Here is a 14,842-nt window from a genome sequence, read left to right as displayed (position 1 = left end):
TCCGGAAGCCTCAGAATCCGGAAACCTCAAAATCTAGATGCTTCAAAATACCGAATTACAAAATCCAGGTTAAATTTGGTGCAAAAGCACATGTGCCTGCACCGACTCGGTACAACAATCAGGATGGAAGGAAAAAGCTGTATGTAGAAGGTACAACTCTTTTCTTTAAATAATAGAATAAGTCCATAAAGTTATGACAATTATAACAGTTGTAATGGTTGTACCTAATTCATCATAAAAAATCTGTACTAAGCTAACTTCAGACACATCAAAAACACCCGGACAAAGTGTCATTGAACCTTCAAGGGGGTATTCTCCCCCCTTGACCCCCCTCAGCGGGGGCTGCCGCCCCTCGACCCCGCTTTTTTATTTTTCTATTTATTTCAAGGCCTGCGGCGCTGATTTCATCCATTAACTACTAAACCAAACCTAGCAATTAAAGAATATATTTCAAGAATAACCAGAAGCAACTTTTTATATTTTCCCACTTGAAATTACAATATTCAATTGTCAATGCAACTGTGTCAATTACAGTTGGTAGCGTCCATATTTTATGCCTTTTCTGTATTTATTTTGCTTATCCCTTCTGTCAACTCTTGACAGCATTTCACGTTTTAGTACGTTTTCTTTTCCTGCAGCGAAAACCATATCTCAGCAAAAAAAAATCTATAATTTTTATCAAACAAATATCTAGAAATGACGGGTCCTACTCAGGTGGATGAGGATTTACAGTTTTGGACGCCATTTTTTAGAACTTTTTCGCAAAACTTCCGAGGTCGAAATAGCTCTCTCTTTGCTCAACAGTTATACTATCAGATCTCTACGTGAAGATGGAAGAGTGACAGTTCTGTAGAAGATTGTTGAATGGTATCCGTAAGCCTAGAGTATACACCGAATTAAATCCCTGTGTACATTGACAAATGTGATTCTAAAAAATTGCAATAATTGCAACAATAGGAACAAGGTCGTTGAAAATGTCAATCGTCATCCACAGAGAAACAACACAACCTCGCATTTACGTTTTAATGAATGAATGTTGCTGTGGCTATGTTTGCGTCTGTGGATGCTCTCGTTCGTTTTCGTCTTTTTAAAACTCTTTTTTTACTATACTATAGGATGGAACAAACCTATGGAAAGTGTGTATTATTTGCCTCCGACGACTTTTGAATTTTCACTGCCACTGTGCCAATTATGTGACACTGCAGTTTCAATACTATCACTAATAACAGTTTTCAGAATTTTGCAAAGTTCCAACATCTTCGCCAAGCTAACATCTTCGTCAAAGTTATCCGGAAAAAATCCGGACGGAATCCGTAAAGTTTAACATCGATCAGGATTTTGAAGCTTCCTGATTTTGAAGTTTCCAGATTATGAGGCTTCCGGATTTTGAGGCTTCCGGATTTTTTTGTCTGGATTTTGTAATTCCGGATTTTAACTCTCCGGATTTTGTACGATTACCCCCCAAGTGTACTAGCTTTAAAAACGCATTTATTTCTTCCCGAGACTTTAGCGCCCTATGTCCGCTTTATACCTGCCTCAAACAATATTAAATCAACTTTTCTTATGAACGATGCATGAGATATGTACACAAGATCAAATTCACACTATAAACTCATTGATGGTTCCAACGCACTTCAAGCATAATTATTCATAGTGGTCAGCTGCAGAATGTACTCTATTTTACATGCAAATACTGTAAAACTGTTTACATGCAAAACTGTTTTACGTTTGTATGATACACTGTCCAGTTTCAGGAGTCTATTTAGTGTACCACTCATGCTTGAAGCGCGTTGATGGTTCACAAAATATGAGTAAACAAAACTTGTTTATACACATCATTATGAAAGTCTTCATAAGAATTATATTTAGAGCTTACCGTAACTTACTCTGCATTTAAGGATCGATTTTAAATCAAATTGAAATTCGAAATTCGTGGTCAGAAACCGATCAAAATCGGAATACGTGAATGGCGGATGGAATGGATAGTCCCTACATTTCAATTCCACAATTTTACGCTGGTAGGAGTGTATTCATTACTGGAGGCACCGGTTTTGTTGGACAGGTAAATTGAAATTTTGATTCAGTGCTGTGAACGAGGTTACGCAATTCTAGTTATTGGTGGAAAAACTGCTGCGATCATGTCCAGAAATCGAAAATATCTATCTGTTGATGAGACCAAAGCGTGGGCAAGGAGTTGCAGCTCGATTGAACGATTTACTTAATTCGACGGTGAGTGTCTTTTAACCTGTCACAGACGGCAATCATATAACCAGTATTATCGGGTCTGGTCTATTACTTCCATCGATCAAAGTACTTTTAATCAGTTCATTTCAAATCTTGTACTTCAATTTTTTTTAACATGAATTTTACTATATGATGAACCATATTACCCAGAGCTTGTCATTGTTTTTGTCGTCGTTATCGATAACAGATGAATAGCCGTATGTCACAGGTTAAATTGAAATCAATGGGAGCACACTGACGCTGCCTCTTACATTAATGTAGATCTACGACACCGTCCGTAGTGGAAAGTTACATGCATTGAAGAAGGTCGTTCCGATTTGTGGTGATGTAACCCATATGCAGCTGGGTATATCGGATAGTGATCAAGAGTTGCTCTGCCGAAGAGTATCCGTCGTGTATCATTTGGCCGCAACAATTAAATTTGATGAAAAATTGGAGCTGGCGGTTAAGATCAACATGTTGGGCACCAGAAGTTTATTGGAACTATGTCATCGGATGGTGCAGTTGGATGTAATTACTGGTGACTTTAACTCATATCGATGAGAGATGTTAATCACTCGATATTCACAGGCTTTAGTGCATGTATCCACAGCATATTGCAATTGCGATCGAAGCGAAATTCAAGAAGTTATCTATCCGCCACCATACGATCCAGCCAATATTATCAGTTTGGTAGACTGGTTGCCCGAAGATGTTTTAGATAAAGTGAGTGACTTTATAACTCTTCATACACTTCCATATCCGTCGAACGATCTAAATTTCATTATAAGTTCTAAAGAAAGACTTTTTCCGTGGAAAACATTTTACTCTTTTCTGTTTGCGATAAACCCCAAACGATAGTCAAACCGGGAAATACCCGCGAAAGTAATTTGTGTTAACTGCTAACAAATCGACCATTTTAGGTCTGCGAATACGAACATGTTGCTAATTATAATCTCGCGGCTTTTACATGCGATTCAATTGAAAAGTGATTTATGAAAAATGATCTCAAACAAATAAGTAAGAAATGATTAGGAAATAGTTCTTTATGCAATTCAGTGATGATATTTGTAACTTACGCCGCCTGTGTGCATTGTCGTATGATCGTATTTTATCGCACTAGTGTGATAAAGGATTTGCAAGGGGTTTTATCGCACTTAATTCACAAGTGTCAAATTTGGATGCTTCAGAGATAAGAGCTACCGCTCAGGAATGTTTGTATTGTATGTTTTATGCAGTGTGCAGTGTTTTCTAGATGTGACAAAAATCCACCATTTCGCAACGTGTTGCATACAACGTTTTTCATCGATTTTTCTTGCTGAACTTCGGGCTATCTTGGCCGCGGGCCATTCTTTGATAGATGACAATTCCATTCGACAATCAATATATATTCGTTCAGATAGCCAAGCAGCCCTAAAAGCACTTAAGTCGTACACGCAAAGTTCTGCCCTATCGTTAGAATGCTGGCACCTAGTGAACCAAATAGCACAGGTAAATAATTTGAAGCTAGTATGGGTTCCAGCCTTTGTTCGAGCTCACTCGGGCTTCGAGGGTAACGAAAAAGCTGATACGTTAGCCAACACCAACAACACCAAGTACTTAATTAATATCAGTCGTACGAGGTTAAAATTATACACTGGAGTGATCACTGGACACTACGGCTTCAACAAACACCTCACCACTATAGGCAAACGTTCTGATTCGAGCTGTGACTAATGCGGTCACCATACTGACACAGCTGAGCATTTTCTGTGTGACTGCCCTGCCTACATTCTAAACAGGATGAAGCATCTAGGCAACTACACCATTCAATACCAGTCCATCAAACATATGCTACCCAAGGACGTCCTGAACTTCATCGTTAGTTCAGGTAGATTCCAGGAATCAGGATAGAACCGAAACAAATCATCGATAGTAGCACAATAGGCCCAACGGAGGCCTCCGTGCGCGATCTAGCTCACAGTAGTTAATCAGCTATCTCCTTAATAATTAATACAACGTTTTATCCTAACCTTACGTTCAGACCAGCGCATCACAGAAATAAATTAAATTACCATTGCGATCACAGCTCACTCCGTCGTTAATTGGCCAACGACCAAACACATACACATTCACTAAGGCCCTTGCTGAACATTTGATACTTAAAGAAGCGGGAAGTTTGCCCGTCACTGTTGTTCGTCCATCAATAGGTGATATTTTACATCTAAACCTAACATTTCCGAATTTTAATAATTTTCTGATAAATTTGTGACTGTAGTGGTTGCTTGCTACAATGAGCCAACACCCGGTTGGTTAGACAGTTACAGTGGACCAAATTCCTTAATATCAGCTGTTGGAAATGGTCTACTGCATACAATAATTTGTGAGGGAGACTTCATTGGTGACGTGATTCCGGTTGATTTCGTTGTCAATATGATGATAGCAGCAGCCTGGCGTACCGCAACTACGAACACTCGTGATATGATCGTGTACAACTGCGTTAATGGGAAGCGACAGCCGATAACTTGGAGAGAAATAATGAATAAATCTGTTACACACCTCATTCAACATCCACTGGAAAATGCTATTTGGTATCCTACTGCTGCAGTGCTACATACGAATCGATTAAAACATACGATTCTACATTATTTGTTTCACTACCTGCCTGCACATGTTCTGGACTTTGTATCATGGTCAACGGGCAAAAAACAAATGTGAGTACGCAGAACCATAAAAATTTCGATGATTCAAACGCAAGTTTAAGACGAGCTTAAAATTTGATTATCGTGCGTTTCAATCGTCAGTTTCATTGGTCTCATCAGTTTTTTTTATCGATTTTTTGGTTTGTTACATGTAGCATGGTCAAAATGCAAAACCAGCTAACAAAAGCAACCCGAACCTTAGAGTATTTCGTTACACATCAATGGCATTTTACTGACGATAATCTCCGCGAATTGTTAACACATATGAGTTCCAGCGATCGAACTACCTTTCAGTTCGATGTTACGCAAATCGACTGGAATTCCTTCTTTGAACCATACGCACTGGGTCTGAGAACATTCCTGCTCAAGCAAAATCCAAAGTCATTGCCAAAGAGTAGAAGGAAAATGGCAAGGTATGTTAAACGAGCTGCTTGAAAATCATTTTATCCCATACTAGTACCCATAAAGAAGAGCACAATCGGAAAAGCACATGAATGACAGTCAATGGGCTAGTGAAAAATCTCCGATCGTTTGTGACGATATTATTGTTTTCAACGACGACATTATCGTCCGAGCGACGATAATATCGTATCAGACGACAATAATATTGTTTTCCCGAAGATAATATCGTTTCATGCAACAATATTATCGTCCGTGCAACGATATTATCGCCAATGAAACGATATTATCGTCGATTGAAACGATATTATCGTCGATTGAAACGATATTATCGTCTATTGAAACGATATTATTGTTTTTGCGACGTTAATATCGTTTCATGCAACAATATTATCGTTTCTGCAGTGATAATATCACCAGTGAAACGATATTATCGCCCAACAAACGATATTATCATTTCTGATATGATATTATCACCAGTGAAACAATATTATCGTCCGAGCGACGATAATATCGTATCAGACGACAATAATATCGTTTTCCAGACAATAATATCGTTTCATGCAACAATATTATCATTTCTGCAGTGATAATATCGCCCATGAAACGATATTATCGTCGATTAAAACGATATTATTGTTTTTGCGACGATATTATCGTTTAATGCATTAACATTATCGTTTCTACAGTGATAATATCACCAGTGAAACGATATTATCGCCGATTAAAACGATATTATTGTTTTACCGACGATAATATCGTTTCATGCAACAATATTATCGTCCGTGCAATGATATTATCGGCCATGAAACGATATTATCGTACAGAAACGATTGAAACGATATTATGGTTTTTGCGATGATAATATCGTTTCATGCAACGATATTATCGTTTCTGCAGTGATAATATCACCAGTGAAACGATATTATCGCCGATTGAAACAACATTATTGTTTTTGATACGATATTATTGTATCAGACGACAATAATATCGTTTTCCGGACGATAATATCGTTTTCTGAAACAATAATATCGTCCGAGCAAAGATATTATCGTCCATGAAACGATATTATCGCCGATGAAACGATAATACACTCGGAGATTTTTCCCGTCACCTAGGGTGTCCTCATTTTTCGCACAGATTTTAGGTCTCCTTTGCATAAAAAGACATCATTCTCCTACATAATTGTCTCGACTCACCTCGAATTTTTAGTAGCCGTTTCTCGGGTGAATAGTCAATTGCGTCCTTGTTTTGACGTTTTCACTTTGACCAACGCCAGCTTCGGTGCTAGACAGTGCGTTGCTTTCACTGGTGAAAATCTTGTAGCCTGCGTCTTACAGACAGCAAGGATATTCTTCCAATGTTAACCGACACTTTGCCTTCGCATCGACATGAATCATTTCCATCATTTGTCCCGTTCAACGACATTATTCATCACCTTGTATATCAACCACCAACGCACCGGCATTTGCACTACACTTAACAATGACATGAAAAGTATCTTAGTTGTATGAACTTGTTTTTATCAGTGTAAATCTATGCAATATACGCAAGTGCTGGTGCGTTGCAAAAACGTACTAAGAATAACATTTCTTGCAATTTTCAGATTATACTTATTGCATCAAGCGTCGAAAGTTCTGTTAGTTCTATTCGCAGCTATATTCTTTTGGCGATTTTTTGTGTATTTACATGGAGCCTGCTCATGACTCCAATAAAAATCTAACAAGTTGGGTATTGAATAAATTTTTGTTCTTTATTTGGAGAAAGAACTAAGTTCGATTTCAGTTTTGGCCGCCGTGGTTGTGGTCACACCAGTTACGAATTTTAATTTAGTTGAGTGAGGGATTCATCGGATCGGGAAATGACAGATACTTGAGTTGCCATAAACATAACCAAAGAATATGGCTGACAAAATGTTCGTTACAACGTTGAGATTATGGCTATGTTGATGAAATAAGACTTTCTATGAGGAAGTTACGCCAGATACGCAGATCACCGGGCTCGCAAAAATCCGCTGAACGGTGCTATAATTTTCATACAAAATTGTGGCGTGATTTCAGTTCAGTTGAAATTATGAACTGAAATGTAGCTAGAGTTACCCATAGCCGCCATATTTTTTTTGCTATTCGGCTCCAGTGAAAAATTGCAGATCGGCATAACCTCCTCAAATGCAACCTAGATAAAAACTACAGCTGTATGCTGTACAAACAATCCCATACAACGAGAACAATCTCATACCATGAAAGTAAGTCATATAGATCATTTTCATTATACGGTATTTGTCAACATAACCCCACTTAATTTTTCGTCAAGTAGTCCTTAACCTCATTCAATTGACGTTAACTGCGTTTAATTTACTGATTTTTATATGAAAATCGTTCGTTCAATTCATTCGATATTTTTCGACATGTCTGACAGTTGGGATCGTGTCTGACGTTTACAAGGTCATGAAAATGATCTATCTATCCGTACAAAAGAAACATAGAGCCTAGCCTACTGTGATTCGTGGCTGCTGGAATGAACATCTAAATGTATAAAGGGACGTATTGAATTAGCGAATTCTAATAGAAATGAAATTTGTTTCGAAAATATTATGGAATTTGAATTTGTTATTTACACATTGTTGACAAATTCAATTTTTTAATTGGAAGGCTACGCAGATTGCGTGGTGAAAAAAGGACTTCACCAAGCACAAAAGAAAGACCTTAAACATGCGTGTGACATTATAATGTGTAGATAAACTTAAATTCAAAGCCCACCGAAACCCCGTTCCACCCAATGAACGTCAACACAAGGTATGGTCGAATGTCAAACTTTGTATGGAGCGGAGGACATAGCGATTGCATATAAAGAAACATCTCATGAGAGGTGAGTTTGTTTATATGAAATCGCTATGTCCTCCGGTTTGTATGAATAGACCATACCTGGTTTATACTTTCATTGGTTCCACCAATATAAAAAAAACCAGAGAAATGATAACAGAGTGCGTTCCTGCCACCTCACCGGATAGAATGCGTACGACTACATTTTTGAAAAAAAAATTGAAACCCACAGCCCCGGCTGTCAAAAAATGTGGTTATGTCATCATGTAAGAAATAATAAAAAATAATTAATTTTCGACTCGACGGATTCAAGCCAAACAAAGTGTAATTCTTTTTTTCTTCATGTCAAACTGACCGCAACGAAATTTTTTCACCAATTTGAACCATATTGACTGAACTATCATTGTATAGGTTTGTTCCAAGTAAGTGTAAACACGAACTTTGGCAACCCGAACAACGACAATTTCATCCACAGCAACGTCGCTTACGTGATATTTCATACAAATCGTCGCAAAATTCTTCAATTTTCATAGGTTTGTTCCAAGGCCATAGGCGAAGGCGTAGGCGAAGGCGTAGGCGATTTACACAGAGATATTATTGAGGTTATGGTTCTGTGGATGAAATTTGACAATTCATATGGCCTTGGAACAAACCTATGAAAATTGAAGAATTTTGCGACGATTTTCAAACATCGATATCTTTTATAATAATCATCCAATCAGGAAAATAATTATCTTGTGTTCAGTTTCGCCCGGATGAAAAAGTAATTACAATTTGTTTGACTTCAATCCGTCGAGTCGAAAGTTATTTGTTTTGCTTGTTGGTATTTGTGTGCAAAGTAAATTTGACATTTCACCCGTTGTATGAAAAGTGCCGTCATGCTCATTCTATCCGGCTGGGCCGGCGCAGCGCCATCTGTTATCATTTCTCTGATAGAAAAAACACATACCGAACGAGTCAATCTCAAGTGTCCGCTTGACTCAACAAAATGTACTCCGTGAGAGAGCCGTGAGAGAGCGAGCTGCGTCAAATAAACAAAGAAAAAATTTACATTCATCTGTCGACAGTGCGTGGACATAGTTCAAAAATGGATGCCGCGAATGCATGGCTGTCAATTACTCAAAGAAAAAGTCAAGGTCAAAGCACCTAGCAGTATAATATATTATCCTGCTAGGTGCTTCGTCAAAATAAATGGACCTTGGAGAAAATTTTGCTTTGTTATAGATCGTCTTCAAGATACGGTACTTTCACACATAACCTCACTTAAGTTTCGTTAAATGTCTCGTTCATTCATTCATTTGTAGACTTTTTTTTAACGTGGATGGTATTTCAAACGGCCTTGAAGATGGTCTATATAACACTCTATAAATACTTTCCCAGAGTATGTCATGCAAGAGATGAGATGGAAGAGTATCGAGCGAGCGTCGATTGTTTCTTTTAAGTTCCATCCAATTTGTAACAGTCGTGGAGAAAGTGTTAATTACAGCGTTAATAGATAAACAAACAGTCAAGTAAAATATAAACCAAAACGTGTCGAACTTTTTCAATTTACTTGAATAAGATGAAGAGCTTATCACTAAGTCTTATTGTAGCTCTATTTGACCAAAGCAACTCCAAGAACAGTCACAAGAACCGATTTTTTTACCAACATAAAAATATGTTCTGGTGCTTGTTTTGAAGTGCGTTGGTTTGCTCGCTAAGGGTTAAAAATCTAGGCTGTGATTCAAACATTGCAATTGACGTAGAGGACCATTGTTTCTGGTCTTTTGTTTTTGTTCAGTCTGTCGTCGTGGTCACTGTTGCGTTTTGAATTACGATTTTAAGTCAATTTTCTATTCAAAATTTATTTTTATCGACATTATAAGTGAGGAAATCATAGCTGCGGTGTCGCCGTTTTACCAGGTAGGTGTTTCGATTGAAAACGCATTCTTGGACTGAATTTTCGAGTACTTCTTGGTACAAGCTGAAGACAAACGGCAAACCAAAGATGAGTACTTTTTGTTGAGTGGAAAACACACTTCAGGCTTGATTTCCATTTACGAGAAAAGCCACTTCGTATTCTATCTGTTTATTCTTTAAATAATATAAAAAGACGTCGTTTGGGTAAACGGGGACAATACAGAGTGCTTTTTTGTAAGTGGAAACCGTACTTAAGGACATAATGTCACCACATTCAGCTTAGTTATTGATTCCTTGTTCCATTTTTGACGGCAAGATAAAGAAGATAAAGCATAGGATAAAGAAACAACCAAGATACTGACATTTTAGGCAACTGAATTAGTCTTTCGTGTGAACGCCCTGAAGGTAGAGGAAATTGTACCAAGAGCTGAAATCTTGACGCGGTGCACTAAACTCTAGAACAGAATCATTTCAATTTAACATTGACGGAGGAGCTGCAACGCTCAATGGAAAAACAATTTTGAGTTGATGTGCGACATTGAATGAAATGGAACAACAGCTACGGAACGAGGTAAGCTTTGGGAGATTCATCGTCATCATCACCGACACTCAACAGTCAATTTCTTTGTTTTCCTTCAAGTTCGAGAAAGTTGAGAATACAGGAGCAGTTGAGGCCTCATCATCACATACACGACATCAATGTGATGAAGGAAGCGACGAAGAAATTAACGTAATTTCATCGGATGACGAAGAGAAACACGAGCTACCACATCATTCAAGACCGACATCTGAACAGGCGGCACCGTTGGAAAACTCGCCATCTCCACCAGAGGAACCGCAGAATCCATCTGAACAGGCGAAGCAGTTGGACAACTTGCCATCTCCACCAGAGGAGCCGCAAAATCCTTCTGAACAGGCGACGCAGTCTCCGTCTCCACCAGAAGAGCAACAGAATCCAGAAGCGAGTGCATTTGTTCTGCCTTTACAGGAATCAGTGCCACTACCAGATCTTTGGCGCCCTTGGCAGACTCAATCTCCACAAATTCATCGCCCTTCTGTGTAAGACATTTACAAGTTTCTATGCATGAACTGAATCCTAAGCTCAAGAAAGTCAAATGAAAATGTTGTTGAAAATGATGAGTGGTGCATTATTACACGGTGTGGTTGAACAAAGTCTAATTAAAAGTGTAATGCAAAGTGATTTTTTCTCCGAATTATTATTAGTAATGATCTCCTGATCATTTTAGGCCTAAAGAAAGAAAAATGTCGGCGGGCGGTTTTTGAGATAAATTGAATTTTATGGAGTGTCGGTTGTGTAGCATGTCCAGATACGAATGTACATTCGCCACTGCAACACCTTTAGTTTTCCTCTAAATCTAAATTTTAGTCCTCCTTCTGGACGCAGAACGTGACTTTAAGACCAATGGTATAGCATTTCAGAATCAGGGAGCCAGTCCAACTAAAACATACTATACCGCCTTTCCGGAAGAGTCGAAAAAATTTTCTGTTGTGGCCTAATGATGTGTAAAGTAAAGTTGATAAAAAACATGCATATATTGTCAGTAGCATGGCATGCGTGGTATCGTTGGAAAGTTAGTGACATCAGCTACCCGACACACAAACAAAAACAGGAAAGAATGTTTGATCCAGATCTGTTAAAATGGCATAAACTTTCACTTTGAATTTATCTCAAAAACCACCCGCTGACTTTTTTCTTTCTTTAGGCCTAAAATGATCAGGAGATCATTACCAATAGTAATTAAGCAAAAAAATTACTTTGCATCACACTTTTAATTAGACTTTGTTCAACCACACCGTGGACTTTAGTCCGGAATGAGACGCGAAGGATCGTTGAAAATCCTTTGTCTTTTAAGAAACTCTATAGAAAATCTCAGTGGTGTAACCGCAGCAACGCGATGGTGATGCCAGTGCCTATTTTCAGATCCGAGGATCGGCAACTCAATCAGCAAAGTGATTTCGAGGTGCTGAATGCTGCCAACATTGCTCTCGACAATCAACAAATGGAACAAGAGTTGGCCCTACCAAGTACATCACGTGCCCTGGACAATTCCGAGCGATCAGAAATTGCATTGGAGTCGCAGGAGGTCAAGGTATGTAATTTCTCAATATCAGTTTTGGCAAGCCATTTCAATATAGGAGTTATGGAGGAGAAATGGGATGTGATAAGAGACATTTTAACCGAGCATCTTGCTATCCATCTATAAACGTTTACGGTTTTGTTCGTATTAGTAACGTCACTGGTTACGAACCCTGAAAGAGAAAAATGAATGACAAAGCTCCGTACGTGAGGGAGTCGAAATAGGGCCTGTAATAGAAATGAAGGTTGGCCGTAACTGGTGCCTTTTCCGTAATAGTTGATGGAATGCCTTTTTGCCTCGATTTGTAATTTCCACACGATGTGGATGGGGAAATGCTGCTTGGAAACTTTAAAGCTCAAACGTAACAGATTTTTCTATCGACATTTCTAGTGCATTTCGTCATAGAATTACTAATTTCAGCGCTCCATTTCTTTGTGAACCAACTTCTTTGCCGTGACATTTCATAGACATTTTAGCAGAGTGAAGTTATTTCACAAGAAAATAGACCGCAAAGAACGAAGCACAAATTGTGGGACCATCTACTGCCCAACAAAGGTTTCCTTATACGCACGCTTTTACTTTTATTTTCTCCATTAACACAGGAAAACACCGAAACCTCTACCGAAAGCATTCCAAACCGATTCAGTTTTACTAGTAGTAGCGGTAAGTTCTTCGTCTTTCGCTTAAAATGCAGATCAATTAAGTCAACTGTTGTTCTCATTTAGACGAATGGCCAATGTATCCCTGTTCAGAGTGTGACAAACAATTTGGTTTTCAATGCGATCTGGAAATTCATTTGCGGACGCACACTGGTAAGTGCGAAAAGTCTTGTTCGTCTTTTCACCCGGGATGGAATTTCTGTGATAAAATATTAATTTTCCATTTGCTTTACGTAGGCGAAAAGCCATTCCAGTGTAGCCACTGTAGTCATCGTAGCAGTACAAAAAGCAATTTGAAACTTCATGAAAGGACTCATTCTGGTGAGTGAAAAGATAGTTGAATATAGAGAAGGAAACACTGGGACAACCTAAAATTTCCAAACATTTTGTTTCACAGATGAGAGGCCATTCATATGTTCGACTTGTAATCGTACTTTCAAATTTAAAAGCTTTCTAACCAATCACCAATGGACACATAGTGGTAAGTGAAAATGAAGAAGGAAGTAGGGCGAAAGTTTTGATGCTTTTCTGAGAGAGGAGACACTGCGACTAACTGAAAATTCCAAAAATTTGTGTTTCTTCTGGATGTGGAAGCCAGCCAGGGCCTAATTTTGGTATATTTTTTTTCTACAAATTTCCAAAATTTACCAAAAATTTCCTAGATTGTCAAAGAAAATTACCAAAAATAGGCCTTGGTTGAAGCCGATGGAATGTTTGGTTTCCAATGTTGCTTCCGGGCATCAAGTCCAGTTTCTTTTTTATGGATTCACACGAGTAAACTTTCACTCATAACCATTTCCGGTCTGAACAAGTTCATTTTTTACAATCTTTCAGTTGAAACGCCGTTCACGTGTGACGTCTGCAATAAAGGCTTTCGGAATAAGAATTCGTTCAGGGATCACAAGAATATTCACACCGGTTTGTTTATCGACTCCCAAAATGGGCTCACCTCGAAATAAATTGATTTTTTTTTTGATTATTTCAGGTGAAAGGCCGTACGTGTGCAACGAATGCAATAAAACTTTTTACGGAAGTTCCTCGTTAGCGAAACATCGTAAACTGCACAAAGAGGAGGAGAATAGGCGAAGTACCATTTAGAGTAAGATATTGGAACGATGGCGACGGTTTTGCTTTGTAATTGACAAAAAAACAATTTTCGTTTTTATTCTGTGGAAACGAAATCATTTGTGTTGCTGATGGATTAGTTTTGTGTAATTAAAATTCTGAATAAATGTCTCCTTAGGAGACTCTCCTGTTCGAGTTGTTTGTTTGCTATGAGTTAATACTAATAACGTGTCATTTTTTTGTCTATTCATAAAACGTTTCAACATTCGATCAATGTTACCTTAAGGCTATTTCATGGTCGTATACATTGGCGCAATGAACTGGCCCTAACGTGTTTGGAAATTGATTTTCAAGAGAAAAAAAAATCTTCCCGTACTATGTGTAACATCCAAATATGGTCATGATCGTAGTTAATTTATTTAACACAGATACCAAATGTCATGTGGAATGCGTGGAACGCGAGTGCTTGGAGAAACAGCGACTGCTACGCAATTGACATCTGATTGTTTTTTTGTTGATTTGTTGGTTTTGTCGAGTGCTTTTCAATTTTAACATTTTCTTTCGCTTTGGTGTAACAAGGACTGAAACAGCTTCTAGTTTTGTGTTAAAATTGTTTCAAAGTCTTCTAAATTTTATAGATTTCAGATGTGTTCGTATATAATAAGCCCTAATTAGGCCGTTAAATCGTGAATTTTGCTTTGTGTTTGAGTGATTTGTTTCCTTACAGAACTCATTCTGTTCTTTTCTTTTTTAAAAGAAAAATTTAATTAATTTGATAATACAGTAGGCAAAGTATCTAAATTGATAATTTTCCATAAATTCGTCACAACTTTTAATTCATAATTCAATCCTGAAAATTCATCAATCTAAAAATACACTGCTCGTACGCATTCACATCCGCAATCAACAAACGTCAAACGGTTTTCATTGTCTCATTAGATTTTTTGTGAAAATGTTTTTTGCCTACCTATTAAACCAGAGCTCTCAATATTTCC

The 14,842-nt window shown here is 38.0% G+C and overlaps 2 protein-coding genes across 2 annotated transcripts; both read left to right on the top strand.

Annotated features, from left to right (window-relative positions):
* The first annotated feature begins 1,930 nt into the window (after nucleotides 1–1,930).
* Nucleotides 1,931–7,020, top strand: LOC119079133 (putative fatty acyl-CoA reductase CG5065). Its single transcript, XM_037186961.1, has 8 exons — nucleotides 1,931–2,062; nucleotides 2,113–2,229; nucleotides 2,506–2,754; nucleotides 2,815–2,949; nucleotides 4,292–4,412; nucleotides 4,481–4,916; nucleotides 5,060–5,317; nucleotides 6,910–7,020. Exons 1-8 carry the CDS (start codon nucleotides 1,967–1,969, stop codon nucleotides 7,007–7,009), a joined length of 1,512 nt encoding a protein of 503 aa, XP_037042856.1. The 5' UTR covers nucleotides 1,931–1,966; the 3' UTR covers nucleotides 7,010–7,020.
* Nucleotides 7,021–9,880: 2,860 nt separating this feature from the next.
* Nucleotides 9,881–14,042, top strand: LOC119079085 (zinc finger protein 616-like). Its single transcript, XM_037186901.1, has 10 exons — nucleotides 9,881–10,027; nucleotides 10,394–10,595; nucleotides 10,665–11,083; nucleotides 11,910–12,135; nucleotides 12,726–12,786; nucleotides 12,849–12,935; nucleotides 13,020–13,103; nucleotides 13,180–13,263; nucleotides 13,617–13,700; nucleotides 13,768–14,042. Exons 2-10 carry the CDS (start codon nucleotides 10,572–10,574, stop codon nucleotides 13,878–13,880), a joined length of 1,182 nt encoding a protein of 393 aa, XP_037042796.1. The 5' UTR covers nucleotides 9,881–10,027; nucleotides 10,394–10,571; the 3' UTR covers nucleotides 13,881–14,042.
* The last annotated feature ends 800 nt before the right edge of the window (nucleotides 14,043–14,842 follow it).

Source organism: Bradysia coprophila, unplaced genomic scaffold (assembly GCF_014529535.1).
Source record: "Bradysia coprophila strain Holo2 unplaced genomic scaffold, BU_Bcop_v1 contig_297, whole genome shotgun sequence".
NCBI classification, from domain to species: Eukaryota; Metazoa; Arthropoda; class Insecta; order Diptera; family Sciaridae; genus Bradysia; species Bradysia coprophila.
This window is presented reverse-complemented; position numbering and strand designations above follow the sequence as displayed.